This window comes from Protomyctophum bolini (assembly GCF_963924005.1).
Source record: "Protomyctophum bolini genome assembly, chromosome: 16".
NCBI classification, from domain to species: domain Eukaryota; kingdom Metazoa; phylum Chordata; class Actinopteri; order Myctophiformes; family Myctophidae; genus Protomyctophum; species Protomyctophum bolini.
The window spans coordinates 33,727,143-33,749,254 of NC_137877.1; the positions used below are offsets into that span (position 1 = coordinate 33,727,143).

The 22,112-nt window shown below is 43.5% G+C and overlaps 2 protein-coding genes across 3 annotated transcripts; both read right to left on the reverse strand.

Annotated features, from left to right (window-relative positions):
• On the reverse strand, nt 1–7,119 carry acp6 (acid phosphatase 6, lysophosphatidic). Of its 2 annotated transcripts, none has more exons than XM_080785594.1 (11): nt 6,989–7,119; nt 5,731–5,962; nt 5,487–5,615; nt 3,786–3,916; nt 3,545–3,624; nt 3,361–3,445; nt 3,043–3,175; nt 2,765–2,865; nt 2,584–2,676; nt 1,746–1,911; nt 1–1,562 (listed from the first exon to the last, which is right to left on the reverse strand). In XM_080785594.1, exons 2-11 carry the CDS (start codon nt 5,953–5,955, stop codon nt 1,428–1,430), a joined length of 1,278 nt encoding a protein of 425 aa, XP_080641720.1. In that variant the 5' UTR covers nt 5,956–5,962; nt 6,989–7,119; the 3' UTR covers nt 1–1,427. The 2 variants fall into 2 exon arrangements, with proteins under 2 accessions (XP_080641720.1, XP_080641719.1); XM_080785593.1 differs by having other exon boundaries at nt 3,361–3,448.
• A 2,266-nt stretch (nt 7,120–9,385) lies between these two features.
• LOC308330287 (gap junction alpha-5 protein-like) lies at nt 9,386–19,968 on the reverse strand. Its single transcript, XM_080785116.1, has 2 exons — nt 19,782–19,968; nt 9,386–11,268 (listed from the first exon to the last, which is right to left on the reverse strand). The coding sequence occupies exon 2, from the start codon at nt 11,183–11,185 to the stop codon at nt 10,031–10,033; it is 1,155 nt and encodes a 384-aa protein (XP_080641242.1). The 5' UTR covers nt 11,186–11,268; nt 19,782–19,968; the 3' UTR covers nt 9,386–10,030.
• Nucleotides 19,969–22,112: the final 2,144 nt, after the last annotated feature.

A 22,112-nucleotide genomic window follows, 5' to 3' on the forward strand; every position in this document is an offset into this window, starting at 1 on the left:
TTGACAACTCATATTTATTTCTCCTCACCAATCCAAAACAGAAAACAAAACTTCTACTTATTTTGCCACAGTATGCATGCATATATTTAAACGGTCAACAAATCCCCAAAAGAAGGCACCAACATTTCACTCGAGGCATAGATAAATTCCCTTTGAGGTTCTATAAATGATTAGGAAAATACATTCACGCACACATTTACTAGTATATTACACATTTGGTACTCTGTTTATGAACATTTTATACAGTTCAACTCATGACTGTAATGACGGGATGATTGAATTGTCTTGTTACAATATTTTAAATGTATGTAGATCAGGGGTGCCCGCACTTTTTTGACTTGAAGGCTACTTTCAAAATGATCAGCTCAACAAGATCTACCCGCCCCAAAAAAATAAAATCCCATTGCTGAAAATAGTTTAAAAATGTACCTGAATGGACTTTGGAATAGCGGCGCTGTACATATAAGACAAACACACTTGGAATGGAAAATAGAGGGGGGAAATGGAATTGGTACTGTTTTGTATAACTAATGCTACGGAAGTTTGTGTGCTACATTCTTGAAGATTGTGGGTCTGAGCTGACGGGCCCTATTTGATGTCAATCAATGAAGTCCCCTTAATTAAAGTGGCAGATGCTTTTTTTTATTTTATATACATTTTTTTAGGGCCATGTCATGTGGTCTACCGGCACAGCCTTTGTGATTCAATGATGGATCACAATCTACCTTGTGGGCACCCCTGACGTAGATGATGGTGCCAATCATGCCACGGACCACCCTCAGTGGTTTGCAGCATCGTGCCACGGACCACCCTCAGTGGTTTGCAGCATCGTGCCACGGACCACCCTCAGTGGTTTGCAGCATCGTGCCACGGACCACCCTCAGTGGTTTGCAGCATCGTGCCACGGACCACCCTCAGTGGTTTGCAGCATCGTGCCACGGACCACCCTCAGTGGTTTGCAGCATCATGCCACGGACCACCCTCAGTGGTTTGCACTAACTTACTTTGCAGCATTCTTAAATTGGAAAAAAAGAACCATGTAAGATGTTCCTTTTGAACAGAATGAATAGAGCAGTAGTCGTGGACTTTGTCATGAAGCCAAACAGACATCTGTGAGCTGAACAGTCCATATTGGGTATGAGCAACTATACCCGATACCAAGTTGTATAATTTTGTTGATCAATTCATCAACTATATTGATGGTGATTATATTGAACAAAAACAGTACAATTCAGAGTCCTCTAAAATGGGCTGGGTTCCAGGACTTCTGTGCCCAAGAAAGAGGCCTCTTGTGCATTTTGACATTGAGGTATGATGCCTGTCTGACACATTCTGTTGGATGGAGGGAGAGAGCGCGTAAACTATAATGGCGGCTTATAATAGACAGTGCGTGCCATGGGCAAAGCTGTGTTTTAGAGGTGAAGGGCTCAGGGTTGAGTGAGGCCCTCTGTGCTGTTGCAACGTTTCTGGTAAAGTTCAGAGGTCAGGGAGTAGGCTGAGATGGCCCGTTTGAATTCCTGCAGGGGGCAGTAGACTCCACTACAACCTGGTAACAGCTGGTCCTACAGACAAAGACAGTACAGACCATTATCTGCAGGGCAGATCACCCTATAAAATACTCTGTTCATTTATCCATTTGTAACTAAAGAGTGTACATAATGTGTAATTGGATCCGTTACATTTGTACACATCATTTAAATGAACACACAGGATATTTCTGGAGTATGTTGCAATCTCATTCTTACCTGGCCGATGTAGGACACTTTGACAAAGGCCTCTTTTGTCTCCCGGTGCTGGTGTAGCTCAAGGGTGATTTCGGCACCATATGGTGGCCATCTCTTGTCGAAAATCCCCAGAGCCATAAGACAGGGCATCAGAGTCGTATCGTGTGCAGAGTACAAGAACAGTTTCCTGGGTGAGGAAATGGGAAAATAACTGATTAACACAGTGTACGTTTGCCAAGTGGACTCCCATTCAGCATACATTTATTGAATACAGTTCACCACAGTTTGTATTCAAGTTGAAGTTAATGGTGCAGATTATAAGTGTTGCTGTGCCTCTGGCTCTGGTTAACTGACAGGGGAATTCTTAATGAGTATTCAATGTACCGTTAATGGTAGGTAGTATTAAACAATTTGTTGTTGGTATTTTGTAGTTAAATGTGAATTTTAAGCTGGTCAGGCAATATACTATCCATATTAATGTAATGCGGCATTGCAGTCTATGGTGTGTAGTTTGGCACTGTATATCATGTATGACTGTATGATGTCACCGTCATACAGACGAGAGATAACGTTGCGCTGTTTAAGACCATAAGTGCACACTGCTTTAGTTGTGTATTGTTGTTATGTTATTATTATCAAGACAACAGGAACACAGCCAAACTGTATTATTTGCTCTAAACTCTGACTCTTCTATGACATGACATTTTCTGCCTCCCAAAGCCCCATAGTCCACAGCGCCCCTCTGAGGCACATAAGTCGAATGAAGTTTACCCGGGTGCGCTGTTGAATCTCGGCCAATGTGAATCATGGCCATCGGGGACCAGGCAACCGTATTCGGGAATGGTGTCTGGCCTCTAACCTGTTTGGCTCTGATGAGCTGCCCTGTAGTGTCTCCTCAATGTTGACCATCATTGTGTGCAGGAGTGGTCCCACACATAGCTGCAAGCTTTCCCTGAAACAAACCATACATATTGTGATATATATATATACTTGAATCTGCCCATTTGAAGAGCCCCATCTCCCCTGCCTGTAACAATAACCTCTTGCTGGGTTCGTAGATGTGGCAGATCATGTCCACTGCCCTCTGTTCCACTGTGTTCCTCCATGAATCCAGTACTGGAGGGAAGGGCAGGCCATGTGCCTGTTGATACGTACAGATGCAGTAATGTCAGAAATTACTGAACACGATACTTGGCTTGTGAAAACACACAGTTCATCTGAAGCATCTTGCAGAGCTGGGATTAACCTCTTGGTGCACATTGTTACTTAATCTGGCTGCGCCTAAGTTAAGTCAAATGTATCAAGAAGACCATGTCACCTCTCTAGCGACCATGTCATCCCTAATGAGAATGAAGTCGATGCGCTGGTGAGCGGCGATGCCCAGTGCATCTTGGATGTTCTGCAGGTCGGCCGCAATGTCCGGTAGAGTGGAGGATTCAGCCCAGCGGTGACTGCACAGAGAACACACGTGTATACACACACACACACACACACACACACACACACACACACAAAATAGGCAATGATAAACCATTAGTCGTTTTAACTGCATTTTGTTTGGTTAGGGCATTGGCTATTCTGGCTGTTATTGCCATAGTTGTGTGTAGAACTAGAAGATAAAGTACATTCTGCTTACCCTCCAACGAGTTTGAGTAGTTTGCATCCATGGTAATTAGGGTAGAGGATTTCAGCCCCTGCCTCTGCTGTTACTATGGGAACAGCTTCTTCAGGTGGAGGGAGAACACAAAGAATATCAGAAATCAGGAAAGGAGGTGAGAGCCTCAATCACGTAGCAGGTATACTTTGAACTTTCATCCTACCATTCTGTCTCTGCTCGAACAGACCCGCTACCAGACATTTGGCAGATTCAATGGTCCTCACAATGTTAGTGGAGCGCACACTAGAAGGAAAAAAAGTAGGTCATGGAAGGCAGCCAACTTGACAATAGTAGAACATAATTATTCAGAATGATATCTTCTGCACTTTACCCAATGTATCAAAGTAGTATCAAACGAGTATGAGTCATTGCACATTGCTAAATGTAATGACATGTATTCTTACTAGACTTCTTCTGGGCTAAAGGTGGGGCTAAGGAAGGAAGTTTCCTCAACGTATCGCCTCCTCAGCCTTTTCCCCAAATCATAAAGCTGCTGCATGCCCACTGCAGTTAGCTGACCAGGGAATGTGCCACCCTGCGAGGATGACAATTTGGATCAGTGATTAGTTATGCAAAAGCCAGATTTATACTTAATTGGGATTGATTGATTGAAATTTGTATTCAGTTTGTAGAATGGGTACAGTTCAAACGAAAGTACAGGTCAATACAGGGTTCGTGCACTGGTGTTGTGCATTGAAAATAGCTGATCTACAAGCTCACAACACGTAGATCTGCTATTTTCAGTACGCAACACCGGCATGCAACTTAGTATAAATCAGGCATAAGACTTATATAGCACGAGTAAGTACATGCATCAAATTGTGTTTCCACGTCTGCATTTTTGTCTTGAGAGTCTGCATGATGTACATTTTGTCACCAGCTCATGTCCGCATAGATATTGACATGCCTCTCAGATATTGTGACTGCGCATAAACATATGTGCCGACAACTTAAGTACGATGACTGTGCAGTGTGCATGCACTAGAAATGATAAATGCAAATGAAAGGATTTCTCTCACTACTGGCTGCATTATATTCTATGTTCATTGAAAGCGGAATAGAATAAAAACCTGAATGAAAAGACTTTACTGAACGAATATATTAGCACTGAGGTCTTCAGAGTATAACAGGAATGCAAATTAGTAATTGACACAAGATAATAATAGTAAAAACGAGGACAGTAGGCCACTTGACATGGCACAAATCCATTACGTCCATTTGTTGACTTGCAGCCTGTGTCGTTCTACCCTTGAATCAGGGGCGTCATTTGGGTCATCAGGGGATGGTAATTGCCATCCTCTAGTCCAGTGGTTCCCAAACCTTTTATGTCAAGGACTGCCAAATTGTCACTAATTAGCCCGCGGACCGCCATTTGAAAAGATATGCCAGGGAACCCCCATAAGAGAAGATTTGTACGGCTCTAGCAGTGACTCTCAACCAGTTTAATTTCAAGGACTCCCAGTTTGACATGCATTAGTCTACAGAGTACAGACCACCATTTAATGGCATTTCTATCTCTGGGACCCCAATTTATATTATAAAATCAAATTTAACTCTGACAGTGTCCATTTGTACACTCTCAGAGTTACAGACCCATAAGGGTCCATTTGGTTCCTAACTATCATTTAGCTGGGGACCCCCTGAAACTCCCTCAAGGACCCCTGGGGGTCCCCGGACCCCACTTTGGGAACCACAGCTCTAGTCAGTCTAGTGTTCAGATTTAACCTCAAATTCAGTTATTTTATGCTTACTATCCCCAATTTCATCGTAACCGCTACCGTAGCCCATACATTACATGTGACGCGTTATAATTTAGATACGGTAAGCCTTTTATTGTATGGAACCATTAATTTATGAACCACTCTCAATGTGGCATCTCTATTTTGGGAAGCTCTCTCAGCGTGTTGCTTGGCGACGCGTTGAGAGCTTGTAGATCCACTATTTTTTGCTATTTTAGAAAAGGGGCTATGGTAAATTATGCCACCCCCTATTTCTTTCTGAAATGACACCTCTTCCTTGAACATTAAATTGAAGTTGGTACAGTAACTAACTAACCACATGGTGTAGTCTGTCCATGGACACTCACACAACCCACACGTACTTACAGTGAGTATGTTGCTGCGGTAGCTGTCTTCTACAGGAGCTGGTGGCCGGGGGCCTCCTTGCAGGTCTGTCACCACATACTTGATCTGAGTGTGTACTGGAGGCTCCAAGAGAGTTGGCACCCACTGAGCCTTTGATGACAGAGACACATGATCAGATAATTATTAATGACATAATAATTTGATTTACTTAATTAATGCCATTTTAGTCCTACTACAGGTCTCCTTGTCAACCAGCGGGCCTCACCTCCATCACATCGGGTATAGATTTCAGCGGTGTTCTAGCCCCGTGTCGGAACAGGACTTGGACCAGTTTGAGCTCATAGGGGGAGTAGACATTTGTGTTGACAGGACACCCACCAGAGGCCATCTCATCTTGTTCAGGATTCTTCTGTGACCACAGCAGTGAACCAAATGCCATAGATGCTGATAGTGAACCTAAAACGCTAGCCTTGGTCCAAACATGCCTCATTGCTGTGCTGAAAGTAAGAGACACACATATGCCTGGTATTTACAAACGTGGTTTACTATGACAACCAACAACATCATCATCCTCTTACTACTAGTCTACTACTTCTACTAACCAGTAAGACGCGCAAACGCGGGAAGCTAATTATGGAATTGTATTGAACAATGTGGACCCTGTTGCAAACAAGTGTAATGCTTAATTGGGTCGTCCACTCACAGTTAACAGTCTCTGTATTGAGTTTGTGCTTGAAATGTACTGTAATTCTACAAACTGTTAATAAATATTTCAATCAATCAATCAATCCAGTATGTATGTGAAACTAAGACTGCAATAGTTTCTGGAGCTAACGGTAAAATAACTAAAGTGTGAATGTAACCAAATGCACCCTTTTAATGTGACTCCTTGATTACAGGAATGTAATCTGACTTCTCAGGTCTCTTGTGAAGATGTGCTATAACCAAGTAGTAACATGTAAGTACCCTTGCATTAAGCAAAGCACTTTATAGTTGCATAATCCACCATTTCCAATATACACCATCACCCAATGCTCCCTGCTGCTGCCAATCTGTGCCGTGATTATCAGATGATCATGCTCCCATTCCAATTATTATTATTACTATTAATATTATTATTACTATTGTTATTATTATTATATTAATTATAATAATAATCAGTTGAGAATGATAGAAAGTTCGAGCTAATGTATGTTCGGGAACAAGTAACAACATTACAACATCCGCCCGGAACTGTTAACGCAGACGCGTACGCAGTGTATTAATGTTAATGTTTGTAAGAACGTTACGCCGGGAAAGAATAACACTGCATGTAAAACATAGCCAACAGCGTGAATTAGTGTTAATGTTAAAAGTAAGCTAATGCTAGCCATGCCGCCGGTACCTCGGTTGCTAGCCCAATTCATCTACAGTTCACCTCACTGTCAGACAGTAAACTTCTGGTGAACTGCAGGTTTCTTTAAGGTTTGATCAGCAGCTATTAGTATTATGCTAAAGTATTATAGTATACCATAAATACTTACTTTCTGAGTAGAGGGCGATGAGTGCCTTTTTAATAAATGTTGATGCAACTTGACATTCCCAATCAACTGTAGACACCGGCTTATGGCAAAGAGCGTATTGGAAAGTGTAGTGTTTTTAACGCGAGCCTACCGTGGAATCGAAGCAGGAAATTACGTCCACCAAAACTACATTTCCCAATGTATTTCCTCCGGTGCGACTATACTACATTTCCTCCTGGACCGCACGTGAGTTATTCACTATAAAGTCAGAAATAATGTTTTATAGGCTTTTACGTTTCAGTTTTGATTTGAATTATGTTCAAAGCGTGTTAAAACCTTAGAGTAAGGTTAAAACCTTAGAGGTTAAAACTCCCCAATCTTATTAACAAAAAGACAACACGGCCGTCAATCACCACACACTTGCAAACTGTAGAATTGAAGGCTACTTCTTGAAGCTTTATCACATTTACAATAGATCAAGTTCACTTAAATGTATAATAGCACAATTAAATTATACATAAAATTGCCAATGAAATAAATAATAAACGCAAATTACACAATTATAAAACACGGGCTACATCAGCCTATAATTGTAGTCTCTATTTTATTGGAAAGTAATATATCAGCCTAAAATAATTTGTTATTGACCTCTACCACTACACACAAAACGACAGAAGTAAACCGTGGTAAATCTTTGTCTTAGTATTTGATTATTTATTGTTCACATAAATATAAAGGTCCTATAGCCATGGCCATGGATGACTCAATCATCATGGCAGTCATGTTTCAGGGCTATAAAGGTCCGTACCTGACTTGCTTGCCTTTCTGGATAGCAAAATCCAAATCCCAGTTGCCTTCAGCTATTCTCATTCATCATTGAATCAGTTTATGAACTCGTTTTTCTTCCAGTGCTGATGTGCAAACACGTACAGCATATGAACTCGTTTTTCTTCCAGTGCAATGTGCAAACATTGTCATTGTGTCAACTCCTTCCACCTGCCTGATATTCCAATCCACACACAACTCTTACAACATAACCCACACTACTCTAACTGCTACTTCCCCAAACACATGTTACTATTAGGCCTATGCAATATATATTATAGGCCACTCACTGAATGCATGGTTCTGAGGCAAACTGGCAATTGATTGAAATATTCCGGAGGGATGGGAAAGAATGAGTCAAGTCAATTCGTTGATCATTTATTGATTTGTGATAAGTGATAGGGTGCAACACATTGCACAAAGATACAGAATGAATTGTTTATTGATAGCAGTAGTTGACACACACACACACACACACACACACACACACACACACACACACACACACACACACACACACACACACACACACACACACACACAACAAAACAGTGCTTTTCACAAAGTGAAGTTATGAGTCTGACCCAACCTCCTAAGTTTGAAATTAGTCTATGCATTAATAACATTAATGTAAAACATCCACTACAACATTGTATGTAATATTTCTACTAATACAGATGTTACACTTGTAGGTTTTTCAGAAGACATGAAATATCTCCACCTAGTGGCTGAAACCCGCTGCAACCAGCTCATTGGCAGAACCGTCAACCCTTGAATAATGTCAAACCGGTAGGTCTAGTACTTCTTTCAGAATACATTCAATTAAATTGTATGATTCTTTCATACAAACCCTCCTGACACATGACTAATGAGAATTTTACTCATTCATACATTTAATTTTTAATCAATTGTTTTGAAGACGACACTCATTAGTGACAGGTCACTGTTTACACCTTACAAAAATATGTAGGCCCTACGCCTATTCAATTGACTCATCTGTATTGAACATGTATTTTAAATATTCTGCAACCTGAGAGTTACAGTGCAAGGAAGTTATTTACTGTTATCATGTATTAACCTTACAGTCTATGTAAAAAAAAAGAAAAGAAAAAAGGTTTCTTACACAATTCTTTAAGGCACGTTCACTTGATTGTTATAATTCATTGTGCACGTAGTCAGTAAACATCCAGTCCATGGAATGGCAAGATTCAGTTGATTCACAGTGTATATGTCACTTTGGCTGAGTGGGGGAGGCAAAAACAATGGCTTGAGCCATTTAGAGCCACAGTCTGAATATTTATTGCATTGCAGAGATCCCACAATATCAGTTTAAAAGCCAGAATGGCAGCTGAAGGTGGCCTCATTCATCTCTCTAGCTCTTTCTCTCTCCCTCTCTCCCCCTCTCTCGTCCCCTCCCTCTCTCTCTCTCTCTCTCTCTCTCTCTCTCTCTCTCTCTCTCTCTCTCTCTCTCTCTCTCTCTCTCTCTCCTGTCTCTCTCTCCCTGCTGAAGTAGGGTCTTCAAGGTGAGTGGTGATATAGCTAGAATTCCATATCAAAAACATAATATTGTGCAATTGTCAAATATGACCGTTTTGTTCATACAACGTATATGGCCACATACCTCATGTTTGTAGTACTCTCAGACCCTAACCTCGCGTCACCATGGCTTTCCACTTCGGAGGAAAGCCTGGTCTGTGTTCCAAAATCGCTGTGTGAACCGGTCTAGAGTGGATGGTAATTTACGTCATGTTGTAGTCACTGATTTGTAGTCATCAGGCAGGAAACGCCTGATGACGGAATAAGAAGTACCCATTCATAGTACTGATTCCGCCTTGTGGTTTCCTGCCAGGTGACTACAAATCATTGACTACAACATGATGAAAGTTACCATCCACTCCCAACCGGATCAGAAACCCGAAATGGAATGCTGCTCAGGCTACTCTGACCCTAGTTTGTTTTAGGACATTTTGGCTCTCTATGGTCGATGTTCTGTGTTCCATGCCACACCAATCTTGTATAGCACCCACATTTGCATAGTTAGCCCAGTGACTGATCACTCCACTCAGAATTAACATTCAGAGCTCGCCCTGGTTTATCTTTACAAACTGTCATTTACCTTTTCAAACTCATCAGTTGCAGCGTTAATCCTCCGCTTAGACAGATCTCTATCTTTTTTCGGATCTAAAGTCAACTCTAACTCACAGTCGCACCTTCCTCGGCCTCTCTCTCGCTGGGGTTCTAGACAGCCAGGTCATCTGGACGAACACGGCTGCTGCTGCCGCTGGTCTTGCTCAATCGCCGCTTGTCCTTTATGAATCCGGAGTGCAGCAAGGATGGCGAGGAGCAGCTGTTGGGCACCTCCGTCGGCACGTGGTTGTAGCTCAACCTCAGGAAGTCCGCCTCATCTTCCATGCGGTCACGGCTGTGGTGGCGCTCGGTGGCCAGGTTAGCAGAGTTCTGTTGGAGTGCCATCCTGTTGTTGAAAGGATGAGATGCCATGGTCAATGGGTTCATGGAGGACGGTGACCTGAGGCACTGGCTGAAGTCCGGAGGCGGGGTGCAGGAAGCTGTATGCCGCGACAGGCTGTCGGGTTCCGGCGCCGTGGACACGGCCACGGCCCTCTGGCTGTTCTTCTGCGCCGCATTTTTGCGCATGCGCTTCCTGGCCCTCCTGTAGGCCAGGTGGTAGAGCTCCACCACAGAGAGCAGCAGAGACACGCCAGCCACGACCAGCATGAAGACGATGAAGACGTTCTTCTCGGTGGGCCGCGACATGTAGCAGTTGACAGGGTTTGGGCAGGGCCAGGCGTTGCACAGGTACAGCGACGTGAGGAACACCCCGTAGATCATGTACTGCACCACGATGAACATCACCTCCATCACCGTGCGGATCAGGATGCTCAGGATGTACGTCTGCTTCAGCGCCCCCTTCAGGCGAACACGGACGGTCGTGTCGGGCGCCGCCTCCTGCCCACCGCTCTCCTTCTGCTGCAGGTACTCCTTCTCCCCGCGCGCGTCACCTCCGCCCGTCTCCTCCTCCCTCTGTGCCTCCTTCGCCTCGTGCGCCTTCCTCCGGCGCTTCTCCTCGCGGCGCACCGTGTGCATGGCGTGGCCCATGTAGATGAGCGACGGCGTTGAGACGAAGATGATCTGCAGCACCCAGTAGCGGATGTGCGCGATGGGGAAGGCGCGGTCGTAGCACACGTTGGTGCAGCCGGGCTGCTGCGTGTCGCACAGGAAGTCGCTCTGCTCGTCGCCCCAGGACGACTCCGCGGCGGTGCCCAGCACCAGGATGCGGAAGATGAAGAGCACGGTGAGCCACACCTTCCCCACCGAGGTGGAGTGTTCCTGGACCTCTTCCAGGAAGTTTCCCAGGAGGCTCCAGTCGCCCATCGCTCCTCACTGGACACACCTGAGAGACATCGGGACACAGGAGGAGGTGGAGGGAGGAGGTGGGGGGGTTGGGAAGTGGTTGTCTAGAGGAGGGAGCGAGATGAGAAGGGGGTCCAGAAAGTGTGGAGGAGAGCAGACGGAAAAGAGAGACATGATGAGTCATAATAGGCAGCTGTTGACCAACCATTGTCGTAGTGATACAGTGACATGTTTGTGTGGGTGTCTATGTAGTATGCACGGGTGGCATTGTGTGTGTGTGTGTGTGTGTGTGTGTGTGGGGGGGGGGTATAAATAACTTGTCTCCCAGTGAATTGCTTGAGGAATGGACACTATGGCATGAGAACACTTTTCTCATGAGAGACAGGCAGACAGAGAGAGAGAAGGGGGGATAGAGAGCGAGCTCTGAGTTCATGCAAAAGTAAATAGCGAGGTTGTTTGTATAAATTATGTTATTTATTCATATCCCTGAAAGCTGCATGCCAAACTATGTGTGACAGACAGGGGGATGGGCCATGGGGCAGGTCGACGCTAGGAGATGCTGTCCTTTTAGTGGGATGCTGTGACCTGCACTGGACTGCACAGTCTCCATCTTGCCCACAGCACATGACTGCAGTGGCTAAGTGTGTGTGTGTGTGTGTGTGTGTGTGTGTGTGTGTGTGTGTGACGTGTGTGCGTGCGTGCCTGCGTGCGTGCCCGTGTGCATGCTTTGACCCTTATATTAATGAGAGTTTGGGTTTCACCCAAACATGGCAATGACAGCCTGATGTGTCTCAGCAACAAATGACCCTACAAGGCAGCTGGCCACCCAGTTTTATGGGGCTCATAAATGACCCCATCATCGAAGGGTTAAACAAACCCATCCGAGTTGAAAATGGAGACCATGAGACAAAAACATCAGATAAAAAAAAAAGGCCTTTGAATTGAGACACAGATCTCCAGCCGTGTACATGCCCACCTGCTAGTAGATTTTACTACGCAATTAGCGACCCAAGACAGACGATGACAACAGTAGAATCAAAGTGGGGGGAGGGCTTTTGCCTGACAGCTTTTTCCAGCTCGTCAGTCGTCACATGTCAGAATTTACTGCTGCTACTTGGCAAGGTTATAGGAAATATGCACAATCTGCTGTATTAAAAAAGGAGGACAGGTGTGTGTGTGTGTGTGTGTGTGTGTGTGTGTGTGTGTGTGTGTTTTATTTTTTATAACGTACACATACAGTTAAACTCTCAGGACATTTACAGTGTACATATCGTTGCTGTCCGGAAGAAACCACCTAACTCAATTTTTTATGTTTTTGATTATTCTTATTCTTATTCTTATTCTTATTCTTATTCTTATTCTTATTCTTATTATCATAAATCAATGCTATTGAACACCCTTTATGTCTGTGTATTCGTTAAACAAATATTGATCCAATGAAAAGTATTAAAAGGCGCTTATTAAAAAAACTCCTAACTCCACTTAAGCTGGATGTTTTTCATTTCCTGAAAGTTTAACGTGATGGTTAGGTGGTTTCATCCAGACAGCAGAGATATAGATACCAGTAAGACGCTATACTGGTGCAGACACCTTACTCGACCTCGCCGCGTGCACACTGCACGGCACGCATCCGCCTGGGTGACGGCAGACTGCTGGGCGAGCGCTGGCATGGGGGGTCAGATCAAATGAATGCTGTAGTGGCCATATATGGAGCGTGTTTTGAGTGTACATGGTTTGATGAGGTCAGATCAACATATTGAATGTCAGAACAGGTCTGTTCCATATATGGAGATCTGAGGGTGGCAGCGGGGGCAGTGTCTTGAGTGTACAGGGTTTGATGAGGTCAGATCTCCATATATGGAGATCTAAGGGTGGCAGAGGGGCTGTGAATGAATTCTGTATTGTCCATATTTGGAGCGTGTCACAAGGCGTGACGGACTGACTGGCAGGTGTGATTGACTGACAGGTTTTGCATGTTTTCATAGTAAACTGTGACCTACAGTCGCACTTATATTATCTTGCCATCCCACATCTTTCTGAGTTGCTGAGCTGAGCTGCTGTGCTTTCTCAGTTGTCATTTCCCTGCAGAAGAAATGTTCTTCTATATATTCTGCTGTATAGTGCTTGGCAATGCCTGGCTGATGATGACTCTAGTCTAGCTCTTAACTGCCTCTTGTCACCCCCCACTGTGAAATGACCATGACTATGACTTAGTTGGAAGTCTTTCTCTCTCTCTCTCTCTCTCTCTCTCTCTCTCTCTCTCTCTCTCTCTGTCTCTGTCTGTCTGTCTGGCTCCATAAAATGGAAAGGCTGGACCCCAGGCTTTGTGTCCTTCATTCTAACTGTGGCGAAAGAAAAAAACACCATGAGAACGCATGAGAAAGGAAATGTTCAACCTCCATGCTGAAAAGGCGCTCTTTGTTCCATCTACGAACTACTAGTGAGTTTAAGAGTTAGCCTGTTTATGTCATTAGTTCACGATTGTGCCTTTGGGCTGTCCATGGAAGCCTTGGAAGGCAATACCGCCTTATACCGGCTCAGGCAACTCACTCAGCCTTCACCATGAAAGGCATGAAAGGAAGGGAGTAAGGTTATCACAATAGCAGGAGGTAGACATGGCTGAAACAGCCTTACTCTTATCAGTGAATACTGACAACAGGCTTTCCTCACCTGTTTATGTCCAGCCTGACCCAGCAAGTATAATATCCCATCCCATGCTAGGCTGAAGTATCATAAACGCACCAGTTCTGCTATCAAACCAAAACTATTTGGTTTGGTACGGTTACGGTAGCTTCGATAGTTTGTGACATCTTGATGAGACATCCTAGAGACAGTCTTAGACCTTGCATATTTGTGATGTCATGCAATGGAAACAGAAAGATAAGAGTAAAAAACCATCATGTACATGTACGTACATGATGGGTGATTAGATAACGATAAAAAGAGCATGCCAGGATTTAAAGGAATGCACCGTCATATAGTTCCATGCAAGGGCTACTAACTTTGATCAGAGGTGAACAAGCTTCTAAGTGGAGATTGTGGAGGGGAGCATACTTTGGTCCGACATATCATTGGTTCCCGAGTTCAACTAGCGCTGTGAGTTTAGGGATAAGGGGTTTACCGGTGACAAAAATGGAGCCCTATATCCATAAAGAACTACACATATAATATTAGATTATTATCATCTTTACTGTGCTAGCCTATTGCCAACAATTCAATCAACCAACTGCAATCAATAGCAAACCACTTCACCTGTGGGCAGTGTGCAATTTGCAACTTGCATTCAACTGCATCTTAATTTTATTGCATATTAAAATAATAACTATAGTTTTTGGATAAGGCAGGTTTGGGGCTATTAAAAATAGCTGATTTACAGCTCAAGCTGCGACGCGTTTTAAGCTCGTAGATCTGCAATTATTGCAACATTCTTTATTGGAATCCTGATTACATTTATATGTTCTCATGTTAACTTTATGAACTTAAATGCAAATACATTGGACATAAAAAAAATACTAGTATGTGGCCCCCTTTGTGGTTGTGGCCCCAAGCGACCGCTTATATTGCTTATGCCTAGAACCGGCCCTGCTTGAGGCCTACAAAATCCAAAAACTAAAAAAAACAACAACTATGTGTTTTCCTTATCAACTAGTCAACTAGTACTAACAAGGTCGACTAGTGGATTTACTAGTCGACTAGTTGAATTGTCAACTAGTTGCTTAATGTCCTAACACACACACACACACACCGTGGCAATGCTGGGATTCTGGGAATCTTTTGTAGTCCTAGAAAGGCAGACAGAATGGAATCTGAACCGTTCGGGGTGAACTTGGAGAACCTGCGGTCTTTGTCTCCTTCTTCAACTTCCCCTTTCCTGCTCTCAGAGGAAGCAATTTCAAACAATATGATTTCCGAAGGACAAGAGGGAACAGCTGTATTAAAAGGAACTCTGCCTTTACAGAACTGCAGGCTCATGCTCTGAGCTAGAAATCAAAGTGACATAACAAAAGTGCATTGTTGTACAGCTGAATAATATGGGGAGATTCTATCAGAACTCGTGCACTCCCAAATGGCACCGAATTCGGATGCTGTCAATGCACTGAATGGGACATTATCACATTAAATCGGACTATTGAATGGTCTAAGTAGGTGAGATACTGACCTACCGACGAGTCAGTAGGTGTTTATTCGTTATTCTGTGGGTTGATGATACGTTTTGTGGCCGGTAAACGAAAGTATAATTTTTGACTGTGACGGAGGCGTGCCGTCTCGAGCCACGAGAGGCACCACCGAGCGAGATAAAGCGAGCGAGTTTCCGTACCGAACGCTGTGAAGTTCGTTTGAGCCGACTAGGAGCATGTACTGGCCTTAACTGCACATTATACCATAGATAGTCTATGCTACCTGCAGGGCTACCAGTGGTTCTCTGGAAGATGGGTAATAACCAGGGATTTACTGTGATACGCTGTACCCCACACTGAGCTCTCTGCTTTGCCTGTGTACCATCATGGCTGTCACATTTGTTTATAATATCTGTGGCAAAGTAATGGACAACATGATTATGAGACGAATCAGAACTGAGGGCTGCACAAATAGGGCATTGCACACCACTGAATTATTTCCCTGAAATTCCCTGTGACATTGATCACAGTACAGGAATGTGTGTTGTTATGTTAGGCTTGATGAAGTATTGGAGAGTTTTTATGTTACCCTGAGAGAAAGATTAGGCTACGCTTAGTTATTATGTTTAGTTTGTTTACGGGGGGTTGAGTTGAGCTGAGAGACGAATTGAAGAGAGGAACTGACGTCTTTACTCTGAGTGCCATAGTCATACTAAAATCTGTGCGTCTGTGATACGTACAATTTGACAGTCATTACTGGGAATGGACATCAACTTGTAACCGAATGTGGCATGCACAGACATCGACATGTCCTGGTCTGAATAGAAGCCAGACCACAAACAAATGTAGGGTGAAGACAGGCAGACAGTATGGCAACTAAACAGCATTCCAGTGTTCCTTCTCTATGGCATGGCATCCAGTGATTTTCCTCGGAGCGGCGCTACGAGAATGAATACTGTGTGTTCTCTCTGGACAGCAAAGCAACAATCTGATGCCATGCCTGGCTGTACTCACTACACGGCCTGCCGGGTAGTGCCTATAGGACAGTGTACCTGGATAGAGATGAATTGTTTTTGGGTTGTCTGTCCACAGGTACATCCATTTGTTAGCCGTCTATCCACCCCAACCTTGTGAATGCGATATATCTGGGACACGGCATGCTATGTTAATCTTGGACTATTTTCTTTGTCACCGCGGCAGACAGCCGTGGCTGGAGGCATTATGTGTTTGTCCGTCCGTCTGTCTGTACATACTCAGCGTTCTGTACTGTACATCCATCCGTCTGTCCATCCGTCCCAACCTCGACGAGGTATCTCAGAATTTAGTATCACCTTTGAGGGAATTTCAGACATCTGTGTCTGTCCAGTAAACTGCTTGGTGGAGGCACACAACTGCAAAGCTGTACTGTATGTCCTGTTTCTTAATCAAACATACTTCACACATGTACAGTAGGTCAACACAGCATATAGTGAGGACTCTTATATATTGTAGTTAATCACAGTTAAGTTAATAATACAATACAAACAACCATGATGAATACATGTTTATTTAGTTGTTTGTTTGATGATTGGTGGTTATCTTGCCAGACATTGTCAATTTATCACCTACTTTACTATCAGCTTAGCCCCTTAGCAGGGACAACAGGGGGCAGAGTTGAATTAAACATCTCCCCTTGATATATTACTCATTTCAGCACTCAGACGTGTTTTGACATACTGAACAGTCCCTATCCCCATAGAGGGCTACGATGAACTGCCTGCAAACACTTATGTGGTGCCTGGTGCACATACATTGGCTCTGCTATAGGCCCCCTCTGATGGAGCCATGTTTAGACTAAACACCCACAGATCACAGAAGTGTATACATGACAACGTGCTGTGAGTAGTGCCAAATCAGTATGTATCTCTGAGAGGCTTTGTTCACTTGGGGCTAAACAATCTGGGCAAGTGCGGCAGTTATTCCAGTATAGTCTCGGATTGAGGTCTCAGTGTTTTATACCTTGAACGCATTATCTGCACGACACTTCGGTAGAGATGTACGGGAAAGATTTAGTCACCCATCATTTAGAGGAGTGTATCTACTTGACAAATCATGGATGGCCAAATTTGGCCTGCACAGGCCCCATGTTTGTCTTTGCCTGCATTTGATTTAAAAAGTAATACCATGAAGGGGCAAAGTTGGGCTGTGGGCCTCACAGGATTCTAAGAGCAGGCCACCCAAAGTGGTGTTTTCTGACCCTCTGAATTGTTCCAGGCTGATAATGGCTCCTAAATTTGGATTACACTACTGCAGTGTAGTTAAATATCTTAGCCTCCTGGGGGCTGAGGTGGAAGCACCAGCAGAACTGGTTCTCACACTACGTTCAAAGCCGTAGTTGAAAGGGTCTATAAGACACATGAACAGTCAGTGCGAATACTCATATTTAGATACAGTAAAAAAAAAATTTTTTAAATCCAATTGAAAAATAATTGATTTTCTTCCAGAAATGTTAAGCATCACGTTTTTCCGTTATCCTTCACTTGGTCATCATACAGTAAAGTATAAATTAGGAGTTGTATACTTGCTGAAATGTAGTGATCAAAAGAAAGATTTTCCTCTCATAGTGATAACGTTTCGTGAATCCATGGCATGCCGCTTGAAGTCAAACTTGCACACGTTCACAATACCAGTATTTTTAAACGTGCACATGCAGCAACTGTTCGGCTGTCGGGGGCAATATGAGGGACTCTAGTATCATTACCCCCGTGGGTGCTAGGCTTTGAGATCAAGGATGAGCTGTTAGGGGGACAGCCAGGGGGCCCAGGGGTAAACTCAGGATAGCAACATCACTGGGCAGGGCTGTCGTCGGATGGTGGTGAATATATACTTCCCAAACACACAAAGACCGGGGTCACCTGTCACCCGACCACCATGGCACCACTTATAGCCCAATGGTGGATCCGGGCTGGCATACATCACTCACACCGGCTGGAGCAAGTGATCTGCTGCCTGCTACCTTACATGGCTGTCTGGATGTTCATCTGCCCACTATTGTACACAGACCCACGGCCCTGTTATGAGCTATTGTTTAACTGCATGGCATTTAACTGGAGCCCTGCAGCCAGGCAACTGCCAGGTGGGTTCACCACAGAGGGAACATTTCTGTCAAATACATTTCACATTTTAACTCTTGATATATTTCCGGGGTGGAAGCTGGATCGTATTAGTCTATGATATATTTATAAAAGCTCTAAATTGCCAGTGAGAAATTCAAATAACTCCTGTATGTATAATAAGTAGGCCTACATACGTTGGAAATATTAAAAGGATATCAGTTCAAAACAATGAAAGATATATATATTAAAGATATTTACACAAAAGTCAAGATCCTCTATTAAGAAAGTGTTGCTTCAGGCAAAGCAAGAATACACTCAAATAGAAATGCACAGATTCACATTTAAATAACTGCGTGCTTATGTCCAGCTTGCCGTAAACTGTTGGATTGAGTCTCTTTTTCTTTTTTTTGCTGATGACTTCATTTGTCATACTTGCATGTATTAAATCACATGCCTTTATCTGTTTTCTCACATTTGAAACAATATTCAAGGTGATCTTTGTCTGAAACTTTAACTGTGAGATTATTATTATTATTTGGATGATATTTGGACAGACATGGGAAAGTGAGGAGGTCTACCGTATTATCGCATGGCATTGGCAATAAAATCCCGGGTTCATGTTATCAGAATTCATTATTAATTGCAACCTTAAAAACACAGTGCTTAAAGTTTCAAGTTGAAAACCCTGCCATATTGTACATCAAATAGAAAATATAGTAGATGTGCAAGCTCACAACGTATCGCGCTGCAACGCGTTGTGACCTTCTAGATCTGCTCTTTTCACTGAATGTTCAGCTATTTTCCCCCAATTCTTCACCTATTGATAGGCCAAGAATAAAGATGCTGTGTTATAGCGGTTAATAATGCACGCTACCATTAGTTTATGAAACAGGTAAAGAGAAAGAAGGAAAAGCGAGAGAGAGAGAGAACGGGGAGAATGTGGTGACAGCTGTACCTGCTAGGAACAGAGGAGACACTGATACACACCAGGCCTCCTATAATCAATCTGCTCAAGCTCCAAGAGACATCATCTTTCTCACACAGACTTCATTGCACTACACTCCAACACTCTTTACTGTCACCATATATCTGCTGCTACTGAGGTTTCTTGCATACCCACAGCATAAAGTTATTTATTAGACGTATTACATTTGCCTAGTTACCTGCAATTAAACAAGCAGTCCACATCTTTCAGCTAAGAGACATTCGAATATAGGTCAGTTAGGTCTCACTGGAAAAATGAGTTTAGTTTTAGTGTACATAACATAATTTCAAGAAATATATCTGTGGTGGAACGAATGAAGACTTTTAATTAAATATGTCAACACAGTATCTTTTTGCCTTTTAAAAATGGTAACAACCTGGCAGATTTGAGGTGTCCCCCTAAGGGAGGCTGATTATTACCTGTTCTGGGAGAAGACTGGTCTGGTGGTGGTGGTGGTATCTGATCAAAGCATTGTTCCCTTCCCTCACGTCAATGGACAGTTGAGTGGTGATAATGTAGTCGCGCCACTCTGACCAACAGACCTCGTATGGCGTCAGATGGTGATGGAGCTCTTCAGAGAGATCTCAACAGTGAGCTTAGTCTCGTCCCAGGAACAAGTGTTGTTCAGTTCATGGGGCACGAGAAGAAAAGCGGGGGCATCACGAGAGAGCTACCCTCTTGCCCCCGCCCTGCCTTTCTCCTCTCCTCTCCCCCCTCCCCTCTCCTTACATCCCTGGCACTCTATTTTTGCTGGGAAGAATTCTCCAGCAACAAGAAGGGAAGTGGAATTGTTTTCAGGGATCAATGGCAATTCCGCCCTGCAGTAAACTTTCACAGTGCTGTTATTTACTCCACGTCTTTACTATCTACTGCTACAGTGGTTAGGCAGAGTTTACTTTATGGTGTGAGAAAGCTTTGTTATTGAGCTATAATGAAGTATCGGCTGCTAGTACGTAACATTCTGACTGTTATTGTGTTTAGGCCAATCAAAGTCTTAACATTTATTATTTACGCTCTACACTGCTGTGAGACAGACTTTGATACTTCAAAATCCTTTATTTTCTTTGTTTGTGCATTGGTTTAAAGCAACATGCAGACAGTCAGACAGACACAAGACACCTATTCAGCTGTAATTCAGTTGTATAAATCACAGTGACTAGTTTAGACATGTGGTATTAGCTGAATTCTGATTTAAAATAATGTCCCAGGACCAAGAGGTAGTTTGATTGAGATGGAAGTACCTACCTCGCACGCGCTTGCCGTTGCCCCTCTTTGGCTGGCGAGGTCTGTGATGCTCAAAGACCTCTTGAGCTCCTTCATCCTTTACCCACCATCTCTCTCCCTTCCTCTTGTTCCTCCATACTATGCAATGTCTGGATCTCTGCTTCCCATCCACACGCCTGTAGATAACAGCATTATGTAATGAGAAGCTTTGCAGGTTCGGGTCCTCCTTGCTGAGGGGCGAACATTGTACAAAGGCGGTTATTCAAACAACTGTAATTATGTAGTGGGGGCACACATGTATGTGCACACACGCGCGCATGCATGCACACACACAATGCAATTGAAATGACAGGGGCATATCTTATAAATGTGACGGTGCATGCATCTGCTCAACTTGTAGACACTAGACATATACTAGACACACTTGGACATATACACTCAGAGACAGATCTTAAAATGGATAACTGATGTCCTCCTTACAATCATCTCCTAACATCATCACACGACCAATACTAATGCCACATTCTCCATCCCCTAAAAGGCTTAACTGGTTACAGTAAACTGGACTTTCACACTCTCACTTTCCCCCCTGGGGTCAGGTTTACCTCGGTCGTTTCCGTTCATTGTTAGGTTAGGACCACCTCTGTTTATCATCAGTGAATTGTTAATTCAATGAACTAGTTAAAAGTCTAAATATTATTGCTATAGGCATGCCATTTGTGCCATCCACTTTGCTGCCTCTGTGGATAAACTGCACTAGTACTGCGGTATACGTTAATGCGCCATATCTTACCGATGTCATGGCCTAATCTGCAATCTGAACGGCACAGTTCTCCCCTGTGCAACTGTGCTTTTGACAACAGGGTGAGGAGAATGCTTTCGTGCATATAAATAGCAGCTGCAAAACTAGTTCACGATATGGATCTCAAGCAAGCCCTGCAAGGCCCGAAAATCTTGTGACCCTGAGACCTCATCTCAGCTGTGCCGTCCCCTGAATTTTATATCTTATCTCTTTATCCATTTGTCTTTAATTCATTCTGCTCCTTGCTCTTTGATCTCTTTGACAAACATGCTCTCCCTATTCATTCTGCATGGTCTTTCGGTGTGGCCGGCACACACTCAGGTCAACATTTTACAAACCTTCCATGCAAGTCAGTTGCCAATAGCAGTAAATACATTTATTTCATAGTCATCTCCTGAAAAGTGATTTCAACATGAAGTGTCTATGTTACAACTTCTAACATCGTCTCTGGCCTCTTTTTTCCCCAAATGACAAGTTTTAAAAGGAATGTTGCATGGAAAGGAGAAGCTGTAGCTAATTCCTAATTACCAAGGCTGCCTCAGCGTTAAGGCAACTCTGTCATTTCCACTGTACTACACATCAGACTGGATTAGAAGTGGAACAACGTTCGGGAGTGCAGTGTGCACAACACCAGGAGGTAACGAAGGAAGGACTGATATTCTGCAATTTCACTTAATCTCATCATTTAAAGCCTCACGTACAACTGTTCCAGGCTGAAGTCTGG

Coding starts and splice junctions, on each gene's coding strand:
- acp6 (XM_080785593.1), bottom strand. CDS start 5,955: ATGAGGCATGTTTGGACCAAGGCTAGCGTTTTAGGTTCACTATCAGCA. Junction 3,176..3,360: donor CTACTCAAACTCGTTGGAGG/GTAAGCAGAATG, acceptor TTCTCTGTGCAG/TCACCGCTGGGCTGAATCCT. Junction 1,563..1,745: donor AAGTGTCCTACATCGGCCAG/GTAAGAATGAGA, acceptor CTTTGTCTGTAG/GACCAGCTGTTACCAGGTTG.
- LOC308330287 (XM_080785116.1), bottom strand. CDS start 11,185: ATGGGCGACTGGAGCCTCCTGGGAAACTTCCTGGAAGAGGTCCAGGAA.